This window comes from Castanea sativa, chromosome 11, assembly GCF_040712315.1.
Source record: "Castanea sativa cultivar Marrone di Chiusa Pesio chromosome 11, ASM4071231v1".
NCBI lineage: Eukaryota > Viridiplantae > Streptophyta > Magnoliopsida > Fagales > Fagaceae > Castanea > Castanea sativa.
Window position 1 is genome coordinate 15,404,161 of NC_134023.1, and position 23,697 is coordinate 15,427,857.

At 40.1% G+C, this 23,697-nt stretch overlaps 1 protein-coding gene and 1 pseudogene across 1 annotated transcript; both read left to right on the forward strand.

Moving 5' to 3' along the window:
- Positions 1-15,705: 15,705 nt before the first annotated feature.
- Positions 15,706-17,860, forward strand: LOC142616136 (ADP-ribosylation factor 1-like). The gene is made up of 5 exons (XM_075789017.1): positions 15,706-15,757; positions 15,919-15,989; positions 16,655-16,774; positions 17,065-17,183; positions 17,765-17,860. The coding sequence occupies exons 1-5, from the start codon at positions 15,706-15,708 to the stop codon at positions 17,853-17,855; spliced, it is 453 nt and encodes a 150-aa protein (XP_075645132.1). The 3' UTR covers positions 17,856-17,860.
- A 3,376-nt stretch (positions 17,861-21,236) lies between these two features.
- LOC142616137 (D-3-phosphoglycerate dehydrogenase 1, chloroplastic-like) lies at positions 21,237-23,478 on the forward strand (annotated as a pseudogene).
- The last annotated feature ends 219 nt before the right edge of the window (positions 23,479-23,697 follow it).

Here is a 23,697-nt window from a genome sequence, read left to right on the forward strand (position 1 = left end):
CTTTTAGTTAATTTGCCTCTCTGTTTTTCCATCCCTGTGTTCTTCATTCTTCGACTTTCCTTCTTCCAGCACGCTCGCCGTCCCGATGGCTTCTTCTTCATCACGAAAAAAAGGGAGCGTACTCCTAGCCCTTCTAAAGGTGAGGGTTCCTCTAGTTCTAGGCAGGGTGAGTTGCAGGGAGTCACGGAGCACCCTGCCTTTCCTTTAAGGGACCCTTGGTATACTCTCAGCTTGTTCTTCCCTGGGGTGTCTCATGGTGAGGCCCCTCCATCTTCTCATGCCTGGGTATTCTCTGGTGAGGCCGGTTTTGCTAGTTCTGCTCAAGTACCAGACCCAAGAGAGATTTTAGATCTCCAGATTAGGCAGGGATCTTGCGAGGCAGTCCCTATTTTCTTCGATTTTGTCCCTAGGAGAATCTCTGGTTGGCCCATTTGGGTGGACAAAGAACTCTCTGATGGGGAGTTCGTGGGTTGTCTGGAGTGCGCCGATCCTGAAGGCAGTGGTAATTTCCAGGAATCTTGAAGGTTTCAGAGATGCTAAAGGTCTCAGGCACTTGGTACATCGTTGGTGCCCCTCCCTTCATACCTTCTTCTTTTCTGTTGGTGAGCTTACGATCACCTTGGAAGATGTGGTCAACAACTTCCTCCTTCCAGTGTTTGGAGATGAGAATTTTTTGTCATCAATCTTTCCGACAAGGATCTCGAGGTGGAAGATGGGTTATACGCCCATTTTGGTGGGCATGCTGCTTCTCCTAGTGGGAAACCAGCCAGAATGGGCCGATGGGTTATGAATCCTTCATGGGAGAAAGACAAGGAGATCAGGCAAGCTAGGTTCCTAGCACTCTGGCTCAGTAAATTCCTGTTTAGTGAGTTCCCTGGGTATGGGGTTAAGTCTGTTTTCTTCCCATTGGCGATCAGGATGGCCCGGGGTGCTTGGTATCCTCTAGCCCCCATATTTTTGGGCCATGTTTATTCTCAACTGGATCTGCTTCACGGAGACGAGGTTGAAGGTGACTCTTGCTATGCAATCACCTCGTCCATCCACTATGCCATTCTCTAGGTATTTATGTGAGACCGTTCTTCAGTTACTTTAGCAAAGTGTAGGAATTTGAAATTTGTAAAAGACAAGTTTGAGGGATCCCCTAATGCAGTTAAAGGTCTATGTGGTAGTTCTACTAATAGTCACCCCATTGTCTCAAGGAAGTCAATACCGTACCGGAGGCTGTACCGGTTTGGCCACCGGTACGATATATTTCGGATACCGGTCAATACCGGTGTACCGTTTCGGGTTTACCGCTATTATATATATATATATATATATATATATATACACACACACACACCAAAATCTTTAGAACCATGTTTATAAACATATAATATTTCACTTATATTATAGTAAATATAAAAGTTTATTATAAAACATTACTTCAATTCAGAACAAATTATTCATAGTTTTAGACTTTAGTATCAAATAAAAGAAAAAAAAAACACTATAAAAAATAGAAAGCTTAGTTGTTCATTGCATACTAAGAAAACAAATAATACTAAGAAGTTAATGTAAATAAGTTACCATTATGCCTTTACAAAAATTCAAAAATTACAAAACTAAAAAAAAAAAAACCTTTTTTCTGTACCGGCCGGTACGCCCGGTATCGGCCGGTATTACCCGAAATTGGCCGGTATTGTCAGTACGCGGCCGGTACGGCCGGTATTTTTTCCGGTACAATATAGAAGTGTACTGGTACCGGTGCACTGGCCGGTACGGCCGGTACCGGTACGGTATCGGCCACTCTGCATTGTCTTTCGTTAGGCTAGTTTGAAAGGTGGTGGTCTTAATCTGGTCGAATTATTTGATCAGGCAAGGCACTTAAAGTGGAGATCTCCCCAGGAGTTCAGCCTCAAGTTTGCTTGTGACTCTGTATTAACTTCCTTTCTTAATTCTCCAGGGAACACTTTTGACTTACATCCTGGTGATGAAAGCAGTCTAGCCTACTTGGCTTGTGTTAGTCCTTCATGGCTTCTAGTGCCCTCCTCAAGTGGCCCTAGGTATACCCACTACTCAGCACACCGGGTACTCCGGTAGTTTGGCTTTGATCAAGATGTCCCTCCAATGTTTAAGGATGTAGTACCTTCCCTCCCTTCTCTGGACCCATTCCCGAGACCTTAGGCCTTCTCCTATTGGTCGTGTAGAAGTCCTCGGTTTGTGGTGCCCAACTCTCAGAGGGGAGTCTTTGCCTCTGGTGGTTTTTTTGGGTATTGGAGGAGAGTACAAGAATCCTTTGTTGACTATGTGGGTTTTGGCAAAATTGGGAGAGTTCCTAGCCCCTCTATTCTTTCTGCTCCAACATCCAATAGGCGCTTGTCCCTCCCTACTTCCGGTATTGTATCTGCTGCCGTAAGCAGCAAGACAAGATTCGCGGAGTGGCATGCTTCCAGGGGTGGTTGGCTGTGCTATGCTCAGGATTTTCCGAAAAGCGTGGTCAGGATGTGACCTTATTGTTGGTGCTTCCTCTAGGGTGCCAATTAAAAGAGGGGCAGTAGAGGCAATTGGGGTTGCTACTCCCATAGGTAAAGGCAAAGAGAAAAAGATTAAGCAGGAGAAGGTCAAGCAGGCTGAACTTGAAGAAGGTGTTAAAGGTGTTGAGATTGGCTTTGAAACCAAGTAAAGAAAGACTGCGAGGTCCCAGAACCAGTTGGTAATTTTTGAAGAACCCGAGAGAGTGAGTTCCCCCACAGTGGGAAAAGAAGTTGGGTGTCCTTTAGTCCCCAAGTCTCGAGTGAAGACTAAGGTAGAGTCTTCTCTCTCTCAGGTTCCTGTGAGTTCTTTAGCCCAAGGTTATTTGGGATCCTATGATCTTGTACCCCAATCTCCTCTGGGACCCTCTAGGCATACCTGTAGTAAACAAAAGACCATTGGAGATTCTGTACAGAGAGAGAGAAAGGAAAGGCCTCTTTCCTCCTTCTCTTTTTTATTTTATGGTAGTTTGTCATTGTTGTTGCAGTGCCTTTTTGTCTCCTTTAATTGATGCAAGAATCATTTTCTTCCTTGCAGTCCAAGCGCAAGTCAGACCCCAAGAAAGGCAGGAGTCAATCGTCTGGTGACGACGTGGTATGGCCTTCTTTATGCCTCTTGTTTGTTTCTTCCCCTTTCTCTTTTTTTTTTTTTGGTACTGTGTACTTATATATATTTTGCAGGTGGAAGTGTCCCCTCCCATGGCAGGCAGGACTTTGGAGGAAGTAGTGGTTACTGCTTCTTCTGCTGGTTTCCCAAGCGTGGAAGAGGAGGCCCTTGGTGGTAGTGTAACTAAGGAAACCAGGCAGCCAATGCGAGGTGTCCAATCCACTCCATCTGCTGCTCCTCTGGCTACTCATGATCCTGAAGCCCCTCAGCCCCATGCTTCCCAAGACCCCCAGCTTGAGCAGACTTTTAGTCCTGCCAAAACTGTGTTGCTTGATCCTTCGTTAAGTAAAGAAGCCCCAAGGGGCGCGTCTCCATCCATACAAACAGGTAAGCCCCCACTCTTCTCTTATAAAACACTTAATCTTGTCTATATATATTTTTTAGATTTCCCTTCTTTTCTTCCCTTTGTTAGGTCAAATCAGTGCTCGATTTGCCCCTGAGGAATCAGAAAGTTCTGATGATAGAATTATGACAGTTTGTATCACATACAAAACATATGCAGCGGAAAAATAACGGATCTACTTCATTCATAAATGTTAACATGCACTATATAAGTTTCAAAATTTGAGAACAAGAAAGTATACCTTAGAGCGGTGAATTTCAAAAACAGAAGATCAGAAGCACTTGGGAACACTTTCAATCTTTACTCCAATTCTACTAACACCCAAGATGCATGGTCTCTCATTCAGTTCCAAAGGGAGAATGTCAAAGTGTCTAACATTTCTTACACCACTTCGCAATAGTGTTCTTTTTCATTCTCTACAGAAAATTCTGTATGTTTCTCCCTTTGTATCTAACTGATTATCTAATTGGGCTAGCCTTTTGGGTCATTCCAATTGGGCTTAAGTGTGTGGCTTAGAGTGGGACCAAAAGGGACCAATAAGACACTAACTCCAATGGGCCTTGGGCTTTTCTATCAACTCTTGACAAGTCCAAGTTTACCATTAACTATATTTAATACCACTATATAAATATAGTTGCACTTTAGGCCTTATTTATAAATTATATCCCAAGACTTTATTATACATGCAACCCCTTCATAAAATATTCGTAGTAACACAAAGTCATAAATGTAGACTGCCACTTTGTAAATTACTACATCTTATGCTTGAGTATCCAGTTTAATCCTTTAAGTTATTCATTATATATTTATGAAATTCAATTTTATAAATATATACTCTAGCAAAAATTTACTAAAGTAGTTAGACCTAACATTCTGAATAACAAACCCATTAAACTTATCTCAAGGGAATATTTTGTATTTCTGTTAAGAAACTATGAATGTTATCTTAAGAATATATGTTCCATCAACATTAAATGTGGTTGTCCAACATACTGAGTTTTTTACCGTAACTCTAGATCTCACTCCTGATATATCAAAACAACTTACACCTCATGATCAAGTCCATTATTCTCTCAGGATTAAGAGTTCATGCAAATACAAGTCGTGAGTTTATTTATTTGACAGTCGTTAGGAGAATAATAAATCTCACACCGGTCTAGTTCAATATGTTTTAACTCTTAAAACATATCAACTAGAAATCTTCATTTCCATGATCAAGACAAATCATCTTAGTTGGTATGTTATAGTCTTCGCAGATGAAATGCTCAATTTCGCTGACTACGAACTAAAATTCTGAGTTTACAAAGAACTTGTGATTTATATCTTCTGTAACTTTTCACATAAATCACATACTATGCATCTCATGGACTATATGATAATGTCTCAATATTCATGTTACCATTATTTTTAGATAAAAATGAAACAACTTTATTAAACATAACATTAAGTCATACGTAATGTCATACATAATAGGATTTAAGGGCACACATCCTAATATCTGAAGGTGCTTGTTGGTCTCCCTTTATTGTGCTTCCTTCTCCTTCCTCCTTTTGTGCTTCTCCCTTGCCTCTTCCTCCTATGGCAAAGCCCCCAATATCCTTCCCTTCTTTTAGTCGTTTTGCTAAAGTTTCCTCTCCCTTTCTTCAATGTGCTACGTGTTCTTTCACAGAGTCCTCCAAGAAATCAGAGGAGCAAGAGGGGGAAGTTCCACCATAGGAAACCGATTCAGGTCCTCTCCCTTTTTTTTTTTTTTTTTTTTTAATACTTTTCCTCTTTCTTTCTTGGCTCCACTCTCCCTGTTGAATAATGCCCGTTCTTGTAGGTGTTAACACAGGTGCTGGAGATCCTCAGTCTATGGTTCCTAAGGCGGCTGTGGGATCTACTCAGATTGCCGAGTCTCAGGTAAGGACCCCTCGAACTATCCAGAAGATTGAGAGTTCTCTAACACCTTCAAGTGGAGATGTACTAGTGAGGGAGACTTCAGAAGCAGTTGTTTCAGATCCTGATTCGGGGCTTCCTACCTTCCTGGCCCATTTTGATCTTTTGGAGTTTAATAACCTTCCTGTGAGTCATTTTCATCGCTTTAGACCTTCCTACGGCAACTTCCTGCATTTCTCTGTGCCTATGGAGGGTCTGCCATTGTTGGAGGGGTTTCTCAAAGCCCATGGAGACTTTACTACTGGCTTTAGAGGAGGTATGTTTCTGGGTAACATTATGATGGAGCTGCTGTGTGCAGTGCTGATCTCCCTGAGGAATTCCTCCCTTAACTCCTTATCTGAAGAGAAGCTTTTGGAACGGAGGGGAGTGGTGTAGGATCTTTTAGAGGCAAAGTTCAACCTGTCCTTCCTGCTGAAGCATTTGCACTTACTGGCCCACATGCTATTCCAAAGGCGGGTTTCCAAGAGTATAGATGCTGAGATTCCTGCTGCTGAGGAGGCTCTAACTCATGCCTATAAGGTCCTGCAGGATTTGAAGGCTAAAAGGCAAAGGGTTCTCTCTCCTTCAGCTGTCCCTGCCCTTTCTCCAGATAGTTCCTTGCTGATCGGCCTTGTTCCTTAACCCCTTCCTCTTTTTAGCTAGTTTAGATGTGTTTTTTTTTCAAACAATTTGGGTTGTGTAAGTTTTATCTCTCCTTTTTCTTGGGCACTATTTTTGGTTTTTCTTCCCATTTTCTGTAATATGGACTTGCATTTGTATCCTCTTTTTTTTTTAAGGATTGCTTCTGCTTCTCAATAGCATATGGATTTGTTTCTTTTCTTTTTTTTCTTTTTTCTTTTTTGTATATATTGTTTTGTTGTTGTTGTTGTTTTTTTTATTTTTTTTTTATCGAGTCCTAGACCATGGTCCCTACAAGTCTTACTGTAGGGCCTGGACCAGGTACCCTGATGATTACTTTACTGCTCAGGTACTGAATTAGGTACATTGGGTGCTCTCTTTCTTTTCCCCCCCCCCCCTCTCTTTTTTTTAGGAGGTCCCAAATCATGAACCAGGCAGGTTTCCTTTTGCCAAATACTGGGCTAGGTATCCCGGGTATTTTTTTTTTTTGGGTACCCGTGGTCCTAAGCCATGTACTTTTGGACAAGTTGTGGTGTGGGTCCTGGATCGTATGCCAGAGTTTTTTCTTGCATCGATCCAAGTATCCTCCTCAAGTCTGCCCATGTTTGGAATTTAGTTTGACCATAATTTAAAGGACATAAGAGAGGTTTCATTGAATCAAAACATAGTTGCCAATCTTAAAGAATACAGAAGAGATGTCAAAATAGTAAGAAACCCAGAGTGCTTTCCTATCATGGGTTCCTGGATAATGCTACTTAAACAAAATTCATGACAAATGAAAAAGGAAAGATGAAAAATACTTAGCGGACTGGAGAAAAAGAAAAAGAGGTCTCGATGTACTGAGATCTTTGTTTTCCTATGCGTAGTACTGTTTCAGTCATTTCCCATTTATGGGCTCTGTTAGGACTGTTCCATCTTCCTTTGTGAGGTAGTAATACCCACTATCATGGGCTTCTCTAATGATATAGGGTCCTTCCCACTTTGGGGCAAATTTGGAGGGCCCTGGGAGGTTTCTTCTTACATGTTCTGCTGTCCTTAGTACTAGCTTTCCTTCAGTGAAGGCCCTTGGGCATACTGCCTACGCATACGCCCTAGTCATCCTTTGCTGGTACTTCTGGCTTCTCCTCCTAGCCAGTTCTCTTTCTTCCTCCACCCCTTCCAGATCTGCCAGTCTCCTTTCATTTTTTGTGTCCTCGGTGTCCCCTTGGTTTTCTTCAAGTACTACTCTTGGTGTAGGGACAACTAACTCCACAGGACTAGTTGCTTTTGTCCCATAGACTAGGGAGAATGGTGAGAATCTTGTGGCTGTCTTTACGGAGCTCCTGCATGCCCAGAGTACATCTGTCAAGTGGTCACTCTATTTCATACTCATGCTTCATCTTTTTAAGGATTTTCAGTATCGCCCTATTAGTGGCCCCAGAATGGCCATTTCCCTATGGGTAGTATGGCGTAGACCTTCCATGCTTGATGCAGTACGCCTCAATCAGGCTCTTCATGTCTTTGTTTATGAACGGGGTCCCATTGTCACTAATTAGTCTCTTGGGGATCCCGAACCTTGTAATAATGTGCTCTCGAATGAAGTTTGTTACGGTTGCTCCAGTGGCTTTTTTCAAAGGGATAGCTTCTACCCATTTTGTAAAGTACTCGGTGGCTGCTAAGATCCATATGTAGCCATTAAATGGAGGGTTTATAGGCCCTATGAGATCAAGCCCCCAAGTGTGGAAAGGCCATGGTGTCGTCATGTCCTGCAGTACATTTGGGTGAGTATGAATTGCATCTCCAAGTATTTGGCAGGCATGGCAAGCTTTGACTAGTTCCTCTGAGTCCTTTTTCATTGTTGGCCAATAGTACCCTAATAGTAGCAATTGTTTGTAGAGTCTATTTTTTCCTGGGTGACTCCCACAATCACCGGAATGGACTTCTCTGACCACTTCTCTGGCTTCCTTTGGTCCCAGACATCTCAGGGGGTCCCCGTTGTAACCCTTCTTGAATAAGATCTCATTTTGTAGGAAATATTTGACCACAAGTTTCTTGAGCCGGTGGGCTAATGTCCTGTCAGTTGGTAGGATCCCTTCAGCCAAGTATTCCATGAATGGAGTCTTCCAATCTTCTGTAACGAACACAGCATAACTCTCTTCCTTGTCCATCGAGAGCAGACATCTTTGGCACTTCTCCTATATGGTTGCTGCCTCCTTGTTCATATTTTTCCAGTAGTACCCCATGCATTGTATTCTTCTGTATAGACTGATCTTTTCTGCAACCCCACTGGTTTGGCTGTGTAGTTCTTCTAATCTCAGCCTTCCTTCCTTTTCATTGATACACATGGATAGGATTCCTTTGGGCAGTCTCCTATATAGTTCTCCTTCTATTAGGGTGTAGTCTTTTAGCTCTTTGATACTCCCCTCATGTCCTGACTCTTTTATTTTTTCTTTAACCTCCTTTCTCCAATCTTGCTACTCTAGTTCTTTGGGGAACATTCCTTTTAGGACTTCTATGATGGAGTGTTCTTGCCTACTCACCCTTATCAAGGTGTTTTTTCCTTTAACTGCCATTTGGGATCCCAAGGTGGCCAGTGCATCGGCGAACCTGTTTTCACTCCTCTGAGCGTACTCTACACTGAAGGTTAGAAACTCCTGCTCTAGCCTTTGCGTCCAGGTCCTGTAAGCTGCCAAACTCTGTTCTCTTAGTGCGAAATTGCCCTTCACCTAAGAGACTACAAGATTGGAGTCTCCTAGAACTCTCATGTGCTTTAATCCTATGCTGAGTGCTATGGTCAGCCTAGTCAAGTATGCCTCATATTCAGCGGCGTTATTCGAGCAGGAGAAATCGAGCTTGAAAGATAAGGGTAGGGTGTCCCCATCTTCACAACTTAATACGATTCCCAGTCCATTTGAGGTTGTCGTTGTTGACCCATCAAACCTTATCGTCCACTTCTTCCTTAGGAGCTCTATCACTGCCACCTCCTCGGGGATCTCCTCACTTAGTGGACATTCCTCATTCCTGGGGAACTAAGCCAGCAGGTCTGCTATGGCTTGGCTTTTGATAGCCCTAGAAGTCCTGATGCCCATGTCATACTGAGAAAGCAACACCAGCCATTATGCTATCCTTCCTGTCAAGAGGGGCTGATGACGGAGTGCCTTTATGGGGTGAGACTTAGTCACTAAAAGGATTTGATGAGCTGAGAAATATCGTTTCAGCCTTTGGGACGCGTAGATAATCACTAGGCAAGCCTTTTCTATCCTAGGGTACCTAGTCTCAGTATCCTTAAGTGTCCTGTTTACATAGTAAATGGGTTGCTCGTTCCCATCATCATCCTCTTGTGCTAGTAGGGCTCCTATCGCTTGGGAGTTTGATGCTAAATACAACAAAAGGGGTCACCCACGTACTGGTGCTTGGAGGGTGGGAAGGCAGTTCATGATCTGTTGGACCCTCTAGAAGGCTTCCTGTTGCTCAGCTCCCTAGGTGAACTCAGTCCCCTTTTTCAATAGTTTGGATAAACCACTGGTGACCGAAGCTAATCCTGGCATAAACCTCCTGATGTAGGAGACCCTCCCCAAGAAGCTTTTAAGCTCCCTTACCGTTGTAGGCCTCTTCATTGTGGCAATAGCCATGGCTTTTGCTGGATCTACACTTATGCCTTTGTGGTGTACCAGGAACCCAAGGAATTTCCCAACAGACACCCCGTAGGCACACTTCATGAGGTTCATGCGTAGTTTATACTTCCTGCATCTTTCAAAAACTTGTTCAAGTACCTGGAGGTGTCCTATCCTAGTTTTTGACTTCACCACAATATCATCCACATAATCTTCCATCTCCTTGTGCATCATGTCGTGGAAGATGGCCTTCATGGTTCGTTGGTATGTGGCCCCTGCATTTTTGAGGCTAAAGGGCATCACAGTGTAATAAAAATTCCCAATTGGGGTCTTGAACGCTGTCTTTTCAGCATCTTTGGCGGCCATGCGGATTTGGTTATATCCACTATACCCATCCATAAATGAGAACATAGAGCTCCCCGTGGCTGAATCCACAAGCAGATCAATATTAGGCAGAGGGAACTCATCTTTTGGGCATGCCTTGTTTAGTTTGCGGAAGTCCACACAACAACGGATCTGACCATTCTTTTTCTTCATGGGCACTATGTTGGAAAGCCACTTGGGATGTTGGATGGGTTTGACAAATCCAGCTGCCAACAGCTTCTTGACTTCTTGGGTTATCTAACCTTCTACATCAGTGTGAAAGACCCTCGCTGGCTGGGCCATTGGCTTAACTTCTGGATCCACTTTAAGAGAATGGACTACCAATTTTGGATCTAGACCGGGCATCTCATCATAGGTCCATGCAAACACATCCATGAATTTCTGGAGTAGGGCTACTAATTGCTCCTTTTCTTGCGTTGTTAGCTGACTGCTGATGAAAACAGGCTTTTGGGATCCCAGCTCGGCTCCCCAAGTTTATTTCCATTAGCTCCTCTTCAGGCTGAATTCGGGCCTCCTGAACTAGTTCCTGGGGGATTTCTTCTTGGGCGATCATATAATCTGGTGGCCCGAGACCTTCCTGCATAATGCATTTAGGCCCTGCGCATCTTCATAAACGATAAATTACCCTTCCTTCGAGTTCTTGTACTACAACACATTTCCGGGATCCTGAGGAGCCGAGCTCCCTCTTTTGCCTTTTTCTCTCCAAGAGGTTTCTCAAATCATGGGTACTTCCTCCTTCTTCTTCCAGGACAGGTGCTCCTAGGGTCCCCAGCGTGGCGCTCTCGTCATCCGATTCTAACTCATCATAGAACATGGTTTCTACAAAGTTCACCTCCCATCTGCTGAAAGGATTATGATTGGCAGGGATCCTTATGGGCTTCCCACTCAATCTCCCCTTAACACATTGATGGTACGTGGAGGGAATAAGGCGGTGCTTGTGGAGCATGGGCGTCCCAACAGTACATGGTAGGACACCTCCGAATTAATCACATGCAATCTTGTTAGGGCCACTATTGGTCCTACCCTTAGAGCCAGCTGCACATATCCTTCAATTGATTCTGTCGACCCTCCAAATCTTGTTATCTCCATGGAGGCCCCTAAGATCCTTCTACTTGTTAGGCACATGGCTTCCAAGGTACTTAGAGCAATGAGGTTAAGTGACGCCCTTGTGTCTACCAATGCCCTCCTGATTTGGACACCATTTATAGTGACCATTAGGTAAAGGGGTCTGCGATGGTCTGGATGCTCAACCTCCATGTCCTCATCAGTGAAGATTATTGCGTTGGTTGTCTCCAGGTAAGCTCGACTGGCATGGGACTTTGCTGTGAAACATTCCATTCTTGAATCTGTTACTATACTCATGAGGGACTCTGTGGCCACCCTTCTTACTTCTAGTCCAAATCCTAGCTGGTTGAATAACGACTTGAACTTGGGGTTCTTCTGGAGAGTCCTGACTGTGCTTGGGTGGAAGGATCCTTCAGGTTCTTCTGCTTCTGCTGGGTTCCCATGGATCACCACAGCCACCACCCCCTTTCCTTTGTGGTTGGGTAAAGGTTCCTTTGCACCTCTAGCTCCTTTTGAGTGAGTTCCAAGGTTCCTTCTCTCAGCTTCTTATGAAAAAGTCTACGGAGGGTCTAGCAGTCCCTGGTAGAGTGTTTGACATAATTATGAATTTGGCAAAACAAGGGGTTCTTCCTTTCTTCTTTAGTTGGTGGCTTGGACACGGTGAATGGCCTGACCACTCCATCTCCGATCCATTTATCCAGGACTTGGTTCAATTCTTATACAGTAAATGGGATCACCGGTGGTTCCTCAAATACTTTTCCGACAGGCTTCTTCCTTTTCTCTCCCACCGATGCTGTCATGGCTTGAGGTATTGGCACCCTCTTCATTCTCATAGTCTGCGTTGTTCTTCTAGTTCTCTGTAGCAGGTTGGCAAACTGAGTTATATAGATTTTCGAGATTGAGCCTGTAATCAAAGAGCATGTTGGATATGCAGGTTTCTACGAGCTCTTTTTCTTCATGGTCTCCAATCTAGAGATACATCTTCAAATATTTTGATGAACTGGACAGGGTCCTCCCCTAGCCTTTGTCGCACCATTTGGAGGCTTTAGAAGGTGACCTTGTCCTCACCTGGGTAATACTTTGCACAGAACCTCTTCATCATTTCGTCCCAGGTTCTAATGGACCCAGGCTTCAGCGTGGTGTACCCTCCTACGTAAGGGCTTTCTATCTCCTGCGTAAGGGCCCATAGTGTGGATAAATCTGCTCACGTGTTCCACGGCACTTCCATTCCTTCCATCAAAAGGATGGAACTTTGGGGGTTCATATCCTTTGGGATATGGCTTGCCAAGGAGCTCTGGCGGGAACGGGGGATCCTGGGAAAATTGTTTGGGAATCCTTGAGAGTTTTTCCCTTTCCTGCTCCAACAGGGCATTAACGTCTGCCAGTGTCAGGTATTAGAGGTTAGCTCCCCCTCCTTCTGGTTGGGCTTTGTCCTGGTTGGCCACAGGAGGAACATTATCCCTAATTTCATGTGTCCTACCTTTTTTAAGGAGGCGAATCTCTTGCTGCAAATCCTTCAGCATTTCTGTCATTCGATCCATGGGGTCTGGCTCCTGTCCTGCGTGCCTTTGCCCTGATACAACCTCCTGCTCTACCAGAGGCACCTCATTCCTCTGTCTGGAGGCCATTTCGTTTTCTCCTACGAGCTTAGATGCCGCGGGTGGCACATTGGTACCTTTGTTGTTCCTTGCTCTTGGAGTCATGCTCTGCGAAGGGACTACTTCTTCCCTCTTCTTTTCCCAGTCCCCAGCGGAGTCGCCAAAATGTGAGGGTTAGTTTTCGGACAGTATCCAGGCCCAAGTTTAAACAAGGACCCCATACCCTCTAGTTGTAATTTGAAGGGACTGGGCTTGGTCTTTCACAGCTAAATAGGTTGTTTACAGACCAAGTGGTGCCCAAGGCAAGACTCCTACAATACGTATACACTAGCAAGTGAGAATATATATGTTGATCAACAAGAAAATAGCAAAGGAAGACAAATGTAATAAAGAAAACACAAAAAATAATTGTTCAGGATCCTCAAATCAATAAGAAATACTTCATTAGTTTTCTTAATTTATGGATTACAATGAGCTCACTAAGACGTAATATAAGGTTCAAATAAGCTCAAAAATTACAGACTTAGGTGACTCTCTAAGCCTCTAAGACTTGCAAAGTTTGAATCCTTTTGAATCCTTTTGAATCCAAGTATGTACTGTAGTGGCTGTTTCTGGGATACCGAAGGATATTTCCTTGTTTTCTTTGAGTTTTACAGAGCTTGTTTTCAATGATTCTATATAATTTCCCTATTGCTGAATTCCCTCCAACGTTGGTTGCTTCTCCCTTTTATAATGTCACTTTAGGGTTCTGGAGTACCATTGATTCTTCCCCCTTGGCTCCATGGGTACCAGAACCTCTGTTTGTCCCAGTTCTTCTAACAACTGATTCATTCCTTATTTCCCACAGTTCTCTTCTTTTGGTATTTTTTCCTTCGAAAGTGCCTTGCTGACCTTCCATTCTAAGGTCCCTTTTGGGGAGCTGACCTTTAACTTTGCTCCCTCCAAGTTTTTCTCTGTCTTCTCTTTTCAGGCTTAGCCCCCTTTTAGCCGCCCCTCTCCTTTTGTCATTTTTTCCCGATAAGCCAAGTCCTTCTTTGCCAAATCGAAGGTTTCCCTAGCTATTTCCTTTCGTGGGTCTTTTTACTCTAGGTTCCCCGAGGTACCGGCCTCTCATTCTTGAGTTGTTGCTCTCCAAGTCCCCTGGCTCTGTGTTGCATCGCTGAGTGCTCGAGAATGACCCATCTCCCGTTCGTTCCTAGTGCCTTTTAACCCTCCTTTGAGCTGTCTTAATCCCACCTTGGCCGTGTTGCACACCCAGAGGTCCCAGGTAGTCTCTGGTATCCTAGCCCAGCCCCTTTCTTCTGGACTTTCTTTGTTTTTTTCCTCTGATTCTAGCGGGCTGACTTCTTTCCTTTCTCCCTTTGTTTTATGGATTCCTTGCCTCTTCACAGAGCCCAGGCCTTAGGTCCATCATCCTTCTTTCTTTTGTAAGCCCCATCTTTTCTTTTTTTTCGATTTTTTTTTTTACTTCCCATGGATTGGCCCAATGTGCCATTTATTTGGGCATTTTATCATGATTTCTTTTTAGACCTCAACAAAGTGAAAGTGCATCAGCTATTAGTGTCTTGGAGTGGGATGGAAATGGAATTGTGGTTGTGGGTTATGGCGCAAAAGGGTTTCCCCATATCACTGAAAAGCAGTTGTTGAGGATACTTGAGCATTTTAAGGCGAGAGATTGTCCCTACATTTCATCTCTGAAAGAAGCTACAAGGAAAACACTACAAAAATAATTTATCGAGCTGATCTTTATGTTTTAAGAGCGGCCTGTGTCTCTTTAACAGCTCTCCAAATTAATAGTTTTCTTGCTTTTCAGAAGTTGATTTTTGACAATTTTTATATGTCAGTGGTAATTTAGGCAATTCTAGGTTGTAACAGTCGAGGGGGATGGACACCTCCATTAGAAACTCCAATTAAACTACAAAGATCTTGATGCTTTCATAATTATAATATTTTGAAATATTGTTACAGAATTCATATGTTTGGCCAAACATAGCCGTTTTAACCCCGAATCATTTAAATTTTGAGATGTACATGATATCAAATTGACCAAATGTGATTTATCTACTTTAGCAACATCTTATGGGAAAGCATATTTCATATAAACATAATATTTAAACGTTTGCCTTAACTGAAAGCATCACAATGATACTTGAATTTAGTATATTTCAACAAAATAAAATAAAATATGGCACTATCTTAAGAAATATTTTTCCAAATAGTAGTATTATTTTAAGGACAATAAGTGCGTAAGAGTTTATTTAGCTCAATGACGATATTGGGAATATTTGCTTCTACGCTTTTGGACAGGCTTGCATGAAAAAAAAAAAAACTTATGATAAGCAGCGTGAAAAAAAAGATTGTATTATTAAGAGTTATGATTATTTATAATAGATTGGATTCCAGGAAAGAACAATAACCTGGACCATCTGGAATCAATTAGCTCTTGTTGGGGCATCATTCTAAGTGCTTATTGAGAAGGATCTATTGTTTCAGCTTTGGTAGGCACAAAGACGTGTGTGTAGGCTTTATAAAAAGTCCAATACACATTACACACCACTGTTTAACTTCAAAGCAACCAAAAGAATTTTGGCTATGTAGTACACCAACATATTTTGTGAGGGTTCCCATATGATGGCAAGTTGAAGTTGAACAATACAATATAAGTATATAATTTGTGCCTCTCCTCTAAAATCAGAATTTATTCTCCTTTCCCTTTCCACCCAACAATGTCCCATTTGGTGCTTTCTTTAAATACAAGAGATATCCTTTTTCCTATGTTTCTCCTTAAGTTTGTCTCTTACATAAGTTCTCATATTGATGAAACAATCCATTTTCTTTCTCTTCCAATATTTCTCTGTTGCTGAGGTTTTGTTTGAAAGTTTTAATCCTAGTTGATCTTTTTTTGTTGGTAAAGTGGCACGGGTGCTATCATATCTAGACTAGCAAATTTTAATCCTAGTTGATTATGTTAATGCTTAATGTCACCATGGAACTACCTCCTTTTCTGTTGCTTAAGCACAAGATATTTCAAAGTCTAGGTAGAATTTTTTTCTTTTTATAGTTTTTTCATTGTATATATCTGATGGTTTTATAGATTGAGCTAGAAACTTTTTCAGATCTTTTATCTGAGATAATTTCTTGTTGTTTGATTTACTGTTTCATACATAATGATCTATTGCCTTCATTTTTAATGGAACAGATTTTAATGTGGAGACTGTAGATTTCAAGAATATTAGCTTCACTGTCTGGGATGTAGGAGGACAAGATAAGGTACCAGCTTGATATCATTCTATGGCATAACTCTTTTGTTAGTGATTTGCACATAAATTTCTGCCTCCTCTCTTCTGGCCTCAAAAATGAAAATGGATTTCTGCATGATGAGAAAGTGAAAATAACAAATATTTATCCATAATAAAATCAAGTGGTTGCAGTAACTTAACTGAGTTATGTAAGGGTTAAGTTTGATTATGAAGAAAGATGAATTAGTTAATCTAGCTCATCTTTCAACAAAGATCAAAGTATCCCAATCCATTAACCTAATCATAAGTACCTTATAATTTTCCAAGGTTATTTCTCTCTAATATTTCATACATTGATGAGACACATTTCATAGAATTAATCTCATGTACCTTCCATTGTCTCTAAAACTACTATATAATTAGTAATTGCCATTTCAATTTTGAACCATGGAAATTTTTGTTTTTGTTTTTGCTTACAACAGGGATTCGAACTCTGGCTCTACCTATGGTTATAATATAGTGAAAGACATTTTATTTTCTTTAAAGTAGAAAAGAAAGGTTGAAGGGTACCCCATTTGTAATTAATAAAAGAATTCATCTTTATTCTTGAAAAATATTATAATAATAACGGTTTTGTCATTATGTTCTAGGAAATTTAATAATGCTGCATAAGCTTTGATTTTCATTATTAAACAGATTCGACCTTTATGTAGACATTACTTTCAAAATACTCAAGGACTAATCTTTGTCGTGGACAGCAATGATAGAGAAAGAGTTGCAGAAGCCAGGAATGAGCTACATCGTATTCTTGTTGAGGTTAGTAAGGACAACGTGTTAGAACTTAGGAACTTGGAGTTAGATTTTACCTTCTTAACTTAGAATTTCATTGTTAAACAGATTCCAAATCAATGTTTCAGTATTGAAAATCTCCATTATGATTATATCTTGAATTTCTTTTAATGCAATTAAACCTATGCTTACAGAATTCTTCATCCCAATATAGAAAGAACAAAAAAAATCTGTGCTTATAGAAGTATTGCATTGATGAGTAACTATAATCATATAAATAAAGATTCACTTTTTATCATTTTTTTTTTTGTGCGCAGTTTGAACTACGCAATGCCGTGCTTCTTGTCTTTGCCAATAAGCAGGACCTTCCAAATTCTATGAGCGTTTCTGAGGTTGCTGATAAACTTGGCCTATACTCACTCAATCAGCGTCCCTGGTAAGCATTTGCTTTCCCTATACCCCATCAAAGAAAAAGAATGTCTTATCAGTCATGTTCCTCCCGTTTATTTGTTTGGCTGATTTATCAGTCATGTTTTCATTCAATGATCTGTATTATTTTATTTGTTTCTTCCCTTTAGCTCGCCTTTCTGTAGTGTACATTTTCACTCTACAAGGCAAACCCTTTAGTTGACAGAAATACAAACAGAAGAAGAAACCACTCTTGATATAATTTTCTCTTGAAAAAAATTATCTAAATATAAATTAAGTTATATTTTTTTATCACTTTTTTGCATAACTGCTAACATGGCCTATTGTGATTTATGCATATGATCTAAATTAAAAGTCTTATTATCTCAAATCAGTGTGCATTTGGTTTAGCCTTTTAAGCTTATTTTTTTATGTACAATTTTTTAAAATCCCACTTTTACAATTTTTTATGTACAAAGGTACTTTTTATCCACGTTCAAAATATAAGCAAATCAACTAACAAGACAATTCAAACACACAAATGGGATTGCCCAAAATACATGTAGTCTGAATCGTGGTATTGGTTGATTGACTTAATTCATTGTGCAGGTACGTCCAGAGTGCTTCTGCCACCTCTTGCCAAGGACTATATGAAGGTCTTGATTGGTTATCCAACAACATTTCTAACAAAACTACATGATATGATCTCTTCCCCAATGCCTCTTACAACAACTAAGATGTGGAAAATTATACCAATTAAGTTTGACCTGGGTTTAATCAGTAGAACCAAGTGTGATAATTACTTAAAGAGAAGAGTTTTTGTGAAAACCCAACCTAATTGGAGCATTAGTGGAGAATTCTCCTCAGCAGGCCAGCAAACATGTACTTCAAATTTAAATTCTGATATCTCAAGCAGCAGTTGGTACTTGGTAGTGAAACAACTCTTATATGCAAATATTGTATTATAAATTATAACCACTGGTTGGATCATTATCCAATTGAGAATGTTTAGTACAATCTTTTTTTCTTTTGCCTGATCGAGATAGTTGCTGTAATCAGTTGGGAATTGATCTATCTTACGGAGTATTTATTAAGGTCAGCTGCATGCACATTATTCCAATGTTAAAGTTATGAATGAACTGCTAGTATTGGTGTACAAGAAGATAACATCCATTGCAAACCATTTTCCGGCTTAGGAGGCGTTTAGCTTTAGCTGGTTGTTTCACACTTGAAAAGCAGATGGTTGCTCTCATAAAAAGAACATGTGCATGCAGATTCTTTTTCTTGAAGGGACTGACAAAATATCACAAGTATATCATTGATTATTAATCCAAATACCAATATATAGAATAACAGATGGGAAGAGAACTGAACTTAAAGACATGTATAAAATGAACCTTTCTTCACCTAAAAGGTTACATGGTAAAAGAACTAAATATGTGCGCTTAAATAACTGTAATTCTGCACTCCAAGCAAGTCAGCTTCATTTATAGCTTGTGGGACTCAAATATAGATTAAGTGAATATACAGCTTTATACTTCATCCTTCCAAAAAATGAATAATCACGGAAATCTATAATTGAAAGAAAATCCTTTTTGAGACCAAGTTCTAGAAAATAGAAAAGAAACAAATCCACATAGACTTGTTAACCAGGTGAACATATTTCGTATTCAAAATGTAAGCATAGGAATGTTTCAGGATCAGATACGAACAAATATGGATTATAGAAGCAGATTGATAAAGCTAATTATCAAAGGGGGAAAAAATTACATTGATCAGACTAAGAGCATCTCTCGGAAATTGAAACAAAATAAACCCAGATAGGGTTGTTAACCAGGTGAACATATAAGTATTGGAATGATTCAGGATCAGATCTGAACAAATATGGCTTATAGAAGTAGATTGACAAAAGTTTACTTCACATAACCATAGATTGAGGTCCATCTGAAGCCTTAGATTTCTTATCTTTTTTCGTCCTCCCTCCATTTGTATTCTTCTTTTTCTTTGGTTTCTCATCTATAACAGGTTGTGTGCTCTGCAGGTGTTGATGAACGGCAGCCAAAGGATCCAACTGGAAAGCAGGATAATTAAGAACTGTACTCAGCTGTTTTCCTTCCTTCAAGCTGATGAAAATGAACCCGATATTACATTAAGACAGATATCACAATGAAAAAGCTTGCAACAGGAAGTAAATCATGGAATTCATATGCTCACATTAACTTTTTCATAGATTTACAATTTGGCTTCAACTCATCTGTAGGAGGAGTTGGTTGCCTTGGGGTCTTCAAATCAGGAAGGAAATCTGAGAGGGTCGAGGGATCATATACTTTCAATTTCTTCTGTCGGCTTCTAAGTTTCTTCTTTTGGCAGAACATAAATACATATTTAACATAATAAAGATTATGAATATTACTCAAAAATAAGTTTTACAAGTGTTATCAAACATTTGCCACAACATATTAGTTCAAAAGGTTTAAACGAAACAAAAGAAAGGCATCACCTTAGATTCAGATATCAAATAAAGGCATACATTTTTTTTCTTCATATATTGGTAAATAGAGGTATACAATTTTAATACACAGTTGTAACAATCTGGTACTTGTGGAACACAATTAAGTCCTAACATCATCCTTAAAACAATTGGTCCGTATTGAATAAAAGTTCTTTTTAAGGCTTAGACATTCCTTGTTTTGGAGATTAGAATTTAGAACCATGTCCCCATGCAAAGTCCTTAGGATGGACAACCAACTCAAGAAGAATGGAATGAGAAAATACTGAGGCTTACAAGGCTTTGGTAAGATTTATGGACTCCAATGGGTCATTTTTAATTAAAAAAGAATAATGAGAATTTGGGCAAATTAACAATTTATCATATCTGAAATCCCCAGGTCATAATTTTGCTGCAATACAGTTTTCACTCCAAAAATCTTTGATCCAGGCTCACATTAACTTATCTTTTTGACATTTAAGAGATGAAGGTTCAAGATTCTGTTCAATTGTCCACCTTTCACATTTCTCATTTAATTTTAGCTAGGTTAAAAAGGGAAGGATTGCCTGCTCTATGGAAGACCCTACATAAGCCTGACCATAGTAGCACCTATCTACAGAGGAACCAATGCTTTAAGGGTCTAAACAATAAAGGGGCCGTAGACACACCCTCATAAAGGTCAAAGCCTGACCTCAATTCATTGGGTCCAAGTAGCATCATCCAGTGGGTATCCTGCTTGAACCTACATCACTCCCACAAACTCAAAACGTTGATCCCAATCGAACCACATTCTGTAAACCTTTGTCACTAACCCAAATTAAGTAGTGAATATACTCAATTTTGTATCTTGCATCCTAGAGGTTGATTGAAGGTACTCACCTTTACATGTAAGTTGAACAATCTGGCTATCTATACATGGCATCATGTGTCATTTTTCAAAGCTACTCCCTTAACTTGCCATACCATTATAGAACAGAGTTGCACCACACTAGCAGCCACAAAATGTATTTGTGGATCCTACATACCACTTGATTAAAATTTGTCTACATCCTTGCGGTTTTGGAAAAGGTTGCATTTTGCTAAATATTGTAGAATTTATTTTACAAGTACCAAAAATTTATGCCAATTCATTTTCTAAATCACTTAAAAAAGTATAGAAACTCCGACACTCTTTTTACTTTTATGTACAAAATTCCCTTTTGGAGGTAATGTCTTGACTCTAAAAGATTGACCCAAAATCAATGCTATATTTTCTTGCAAGTGCAAGATTTACTTAAATTAAATCTATCTTGAAATAGATAGGCAAACAACACGTGTAAAGAAGCTGAAATTCAGTCCATCAAAAGGAAGACAAACTTTACAACTTGGCAATGCAAGTCCGGACTGGAACTTTCTTACTAGTGACAAAAAAAAATGATATAAATCTTTACAACATACTAACCAATGCAATAACCAAATTGCCAATAAGCAAGAAAGCACAGTTCAAACTACCCACCAACAACACCAAAAAATTAACTCTGGCAAGTGTATAACAATAAACAACGCAAATGTTAATTTAAGAATCTCACCTTGCCAATAGCCTTCTGGGCACTCATGGAAGCAACAGTATCTTTAACCTCCGCATATTATTAAAGCACGAATGAAAATCTATAATGATGATTTCTTTTTATCCTTCATATATAAATATATATATATATATATATATATATATATATATATATATTTACAATCAATCCCCGGCAGATCGTGCTTGGAATGCATGTGATTGCACATGATCCATATTCCCCGGCAGATCATGCTCGTGCAATAGGTGTGGAGCTTGTGAATTTCGATCAAGCTATAACAACTGCAGAATTCATCTCTCTACACATGCCTCTTACACCTACTACATCAAAAATTCTCAATGATGATACTTTTGCAAAGATGAAGAAAGAAGTTCGAATTGTCAATGTTGCTCGTGGAGGAGCAATTGATGAAGATGCACTAGTGAGGGCACTAGATGCTGGAATTGTTGCTCAGGTTCTTACATTCTCATACTTGATTCACATATATCTTACGGTTGAGGAAAGTCAATAACATGGTCTCTTTGTTATAGGCAGCACTTGATGTTTTCACAAAGGAGCCACCAGCAGCAGACAATAAATTGGTTCTGCATGAGAATATTACTGCAACTCCTCATCTTGGTGCCAGTACAATGGAAGCTCAGGTGTGTCTAATGAACAGGATTTACAGTTTTACTAGATCTATTTTTTCTCTTACCTAGTAAACTGATAATATTTGGGTTTAATGCTCAGGAAGGGGTTTAATGCTCAGGAAGCTGTTGTGGGAGCCCTAAGAGGGGAGCTTGCTGCTACTGCAGTCAATGCACCAATGGTTCCTGCAGAGGTATCATTGTATCTTTATTTTGCTTATGGTGTCAGGATCTAGTATTTTAAATTAATTGTATTTTCGACTTTTAGTATATAATGTGGTCCAGCCATCATTTATTTGTTAGTTTATGTAGCACAATCTAAATTCCTTTCTGCTTTTTGTGATAAGTTGTAAATAGCTTTATTAAAGATAGAAGAATCACTGATACAAATGGAGAAGAAAGTTTTTTGGGGAAAAATAAGAACGCAAAAAATGGATATTCTCTCTCCCCACCGAAAAGATCTTTGACTTTTCAGCTCATTAAATAGTTATTTTGATTTTGAAGTAGTTTCTCTCAGCCTATGTTTCTGGTTCAGGGTTAAATGCTGGAACCTGTTCATTTAACCGTCTCTCTTATCTCAAAATATGATTAGGAAATGATTGCCTTTTTCTATTAGATTGGGAATTCATGGTAACTAGATTGACATGCTAGTACAGGCAGTATCAGGACCATACCCATTGTCGTGCATGCAAATTATATGCCTAACTTCTAGATTTATTGTATTGGTAACTACAAGAATAAAAAACTAGCCATATGCCTTGTCTACTAAATAATGGCTGATGGCTATTAATTATGCATCGTGTTTGTACTATTAAGAAAGTGGCATCTCGGTTGTTTTCTTTCAACTTTGAGTTTTTAGCTATAAGGAGCACAAAAACCTCATGTTTTGTCATTCCTTTTCTATGTTCAGGTGTTATCGGAGCTGAAGCCATATGTTGTACTTGCTTAGAAGCTGGGGAGACTTGCTGTGCAATTAGTAGCAGGAGGAAGTGGTGTGAAAACTGTTGAAGTGACGTATGCTCCTGCTAGAGCTCCTGATGATCTTGACACCAGGCTTCTTCGTGCCATGATCACCAAGGGTATCATTGAGCCCATTTCCAGTGTGTTTGTGAATTTGGTTAATGCTGATTTTACTGCTAAGCAGAGAGGTCTGAGGATATCAGAGGAGAGAATTGTTCTAGATGGTTCACCTGAGAGCCCACTTGATTTCATCCAAGTCCAGATTGCGAATGTGGAATCCAAATTTGCCTCTGTAATATTAGAGTCTGGGGAGATTAAGGTCGAGGGACAGGTGAAAAATGGGATTCCCCATCTGACAAGGGTAGGATCTTTTGAAGTTGATGTCAGCTTGGAAGGTAGTATTATACTCTGCAGACAGGTCGATCAGCCAGCCATGATTGCATCAGTTGGGAGCATTTGGGTGAGGAGAATGTGAATGTCAGCTTTATGAGTGTGGGAAGGATTGCCCCCAGAAAGCAAGCTGTAATGGCAATTGGTGTGGATGACCAACGAAGCAAGGAAGCTTTGAAGAAGATTAGTGAAGTTTTATTGAAGAGTTTGTTTCAAGTTGTAGTGTGGATCACAATTACTACATCTTTCTTTTTCCTTTTTGGATGGTTGGTGTTAGTCATAACCACATCCTAGCGCCAATTTTGATAGTTTCTATGAGTGTTGTTGTAGCTTGATGGAAAGGAAGAACAATAAATCAGCTTTGCGATGAAAAGTTTGTACTGCATTGAGTTGCCATGTTCCCAAATTCAATTTTCTATTTTAATCTGCCCAGTTGCAATTGTATTACTTAATGGATGCATGTTTGGTTCTGTCTTGGTGTAGTGTTGCAGTCATTTTCCATGAAAATTTTAT

Bases quoted from the DNA above. Each gene is read 5' to 3' on its own strand.
- LOC142616136 (XM_075789017.1), top strand. From the start codon at position 15,706: ATGGAACTACCTCCTTTTCTGTTGCTTAAGCACAAGATATTTCAAAGT. The intron at 16,775-17,064 runs GTTAGTAAGGAC...TTTTGTGCGCAG, and splicing joins TACATCGTATTCTTGTTGAG to TTTGAACTACGCAATGCCGT. The intron at 17,184-17,764 runs GTAAGCATTTGC...TTCATTGTGCAG, and splicing joins TCACTCAATCAGCGTCCCTG to GTACGTCCAGAGTGCTTCTG.